The sequence below is a fragment of the Salvelinus sp. IW2-2015 genome, linkage group LG11, assembly GCF_002910315.2.
Source record: "Salvelinus sp. IW2-2015 linkage group LG11, ASM291031v2, whole genome shotgun sequence".
In the NCBI taxonomy this organism is placed as follows: domain Eukaryota; kingdom Metazoa; phylum Chordata; class Actinopteri; order Salmoniformes; family Salmonidae; genus Salvelinus; species Salvelinus sp. IW2-2015.
The window spans coordinates 23,587,228-23,589,962 of NC_036851.1; the positions used below are offsets into that span (position 1 = coordinate 23,587,228).

The 2,735-nt window shown below is 40.8% G+C and overlaps 1 protein-coding gene across 1 annotated transcript; it reads left to right on the forward strand.

Moving 5' to 3' along the window:
• On the forward strand, positions 1-2,448 carry LOC111970007 (mRNA turnover protein 4 homolog). Its single transcript, XM_023996479.1, has 8 exons — positions 1-107; positions 357-415; positions 534-637; positions 777-858; positions 976-1,043; positions 1,194-1,345; positions 1,586-1,662; positions 1,762-2,448. The coding sequence occupies exons 1-8, from the start codon at positions 80-82 to the stop codon at positions 1,912-1,914; spliced, it is 723 nt and encodes a 240-aa protein (XP_023852247.1). The 5' UTR covers positions 1-79; the 3' UTR covers positions 1,915-2,448.
• The last annotated feature ends 287 nt before the right edge of the window (positions 2,449-2,735 follow it).

Consider the following 2,735-nt stretch of genomic DNA (forward strand, 5'->3'; position numbering starts at 1 on the left):
CATATTTTGGACCGCTATATTCAACAGACAGAAACACGTGGGGTCCTTTTCCTCCATAGGTCTACACAACGTGAGAACCATGCCGAAGTCAAAGAGAGACAAGAAAGGTATGTTTTTATGTCATTCGTCCAGTAAATTAAGGGTATATATAGTCTAGTGTATTGCTTCATGTAACAGTTAACGAATATAGCATTTCCAGGGTATGTTTTGCATCAAGAGGTGAAAGAGGAGCCAGCTAGCTACGAAGCTAACATTAGCTAACTAGCTAATTATGTTTATTATGATGGCTAATGCTGAAAATACTTTGTTGTCCTGTATGCATCAAACCTGATTGTTTGCCTTTTTCATCTCTTCAGTTTCACTAACAAAAACAGCCAAGAAGGGTCTGGAAACTAAACAGAACTTAATAGAAGAGGTAACTACGTATACTGATACCCATCAATCCTAGCTAGCTAAGTTTTCTGTCTGACATCGGTATCCAGCTAATAAACGCTTGACTAATGGCCTGTATCTGTATGTTCATGTCTTTATAGTTGCGGAAATGTGTGGACATTTACAAGCATCTGTTCATCTTCTCTGTGGCAAACATGAGGAACAACAAACTGAAAGACATCAGGACAGCCTGGAAACACAGTCGGTAAGAACACACACAACACAGGTCTATGCAGCCTGGTTCTCATTACTCAGACAAATCTAATTGTCAGACACCCATGACGTGTTATGCGTATCGTTAGGTGCAGCTGGTTTGACAATGAGGTGATGTTTTTCTTCTTCAGATTCTTTTTTGGCAAAAACAAAGTAATGATGATCGCTATAGGTAAAGGACCAACAAGCGAGTACAAAGACAATTTGCACAAGGTATGCTATATTTGTTATGATTAAGTATTGTAGACTCATGAGGTAAGGTCTTGTACATTTGGTTTGCACAAAGACACTTTTCAATGAGTTTAATGTTGGTCTCTGCTTATTTTTTAGGTCAGCCGGTTTCTGAGGGGAGAAGTGGGTGTGTTATTCACAAATAAAACCAAGGAAGAGGTACGAGAGTAAGTAAACCTATGTCTTGCATTTCCATTAAAGATGTACCATCATTAAATGTAGTATATATTTTTTTGTTCATCCGGTGCTTTGGCTGATTCCTTGCCCTCCATGGTAGTTTCATATAAGTTGTCTTTCTCTTGATAAATGTTTTTCAGGTATTTCAGCCAGTTCAAAGAGATGGATTTTGCACGAGCGGGAAACAAGGCAGGGATGGCCATAACACTTGATGAAGGACCCCTGGAACAGTTCCCTCACTCCATGGAGCCACAGCTGAGACAGTTGGGACTCCCCACAGCACTCAAGAAAGGTGAGACCTGTCTCTGATGTTCAGAGAAACCTTTCATAAGTCTGTAATGAAAGGATGGCTGTAACTTCTCTAGTGACCCATTTTGTTTAAATTGACTTTTTCTGCTTCTGCTACAGACTTCAAACTATGATCTAACAACTGAAGCTCGTCGATAACTAGTCAAGTTTACGTTGGATTACTTCCAAAGGGGAAGGATTAAATGTTGCAATTGTTGGCTTATACCCCATTGTTTTGTTGTAGGAGTGGTGACACTACTGAAAGACCATGACGTGTGCAAAGAGGGAGACACACTAACCCCTGAACAGGCCCGTATTCTGGTGAGTTCTAAACCTTTCCCCCAGTCTACACCCGATTGGCCTATGAGACATTCTGCAAGTCCACAGTTGCTAGATGGTTCCATTATTTTCCCCATATAGAAACTCTTTGGGATTGAGATGGCAGAATTCAGAGTGCAGATCAAGTGCATGTGGAACTCTGAAACGAGCGACTTTGAGAAGCTGGCTGAGGAAGAAGAGGAAGAGGCCATGCAGGATAATGACACAGAGGAGGAAGAAGGGGATGGGAAATGAATCTGGATAGACCAATGGACTTCTCAGACCTTAGGATTTTAATACTGTGTGACCTGTATGTTTTAATGCCTCAACCTTCAAGTGTTTCCTTTTGCCTATGAAATGCTAGATTTCTGAGGCACAAATTCACTGGTATGTTACCCATTGAATCTTGTGGACATACATTTTGTCGTCCACTCAAATACAACAGTACAAACTAAAACAGTTTGCTTGGTTGTCTCTTATAAAACATCCCACAAAAAAATGTTTAGTGGGAATTGTTTGTGCACAGTATAGCTTTAAGTTAGGTACAGCAATGTAAAATTGTTAGCCACATTGCGATCCTTACAAACGCACCGGACATGGCAGATCAGTGAAGATAAAATACTCCCATTGTTCTCCAGTTTATTAGACACAGCCTCCAGAAAATGTTTTTCCCTAATTCATTGAATTTACATGAATTGCTCACCATTAGAATATACAAGATCAAAGTCATCTGTGCCTTTCCTAGTTTGTTTTAATGAATACTTGCATCAATGAATACTTGCAAAAATCTCACTGTACAATTTGTCAATTGTTATAAGGCAAATCAAGAAAAAATGGCAATGGTTTGTGGATAATGTCGATATAGTCAATCAGATGACCATGGGTTGTTGAGACATCTAGCTGAAGTAATTGGGGCTACCAGGTCCCAGACCTGTTTGAAGGCCTCCACCACCCGCACATCTAGAGGGCCCTCAGAGGCAAACAGGTTCTGCTGCAGCTGCTCGATGCTGGACATTCCAATGGTGACAGTATCCCAAATCCCTCTGGAAGAGTGGCGACAACCCAGGTGCAAGAGG

Excerpts from the sequence above, each read along its gene's own strand:
- LOC111970007 (XM_023996479.1), top strand. The coding sequence starts at position 80 with ATGCCGAAGTCAAAGAGAGACAAGAAAG. Across the intron at positions 638-776 it reads ACAGCCTGGAAACACAGTCG|ATTCTTTTTTGGCAAAAACA; the intron begins GTAAGAACACAC and ends TTTCTTCTTCAG. Across the intron at positions 859-975 it reads ACAAAGACAATTTGCACAAG|GTCAGCCGGTTTCTGAGGGG; the intron begins GTATGCTATATT and ends CTTATTTTTTAG.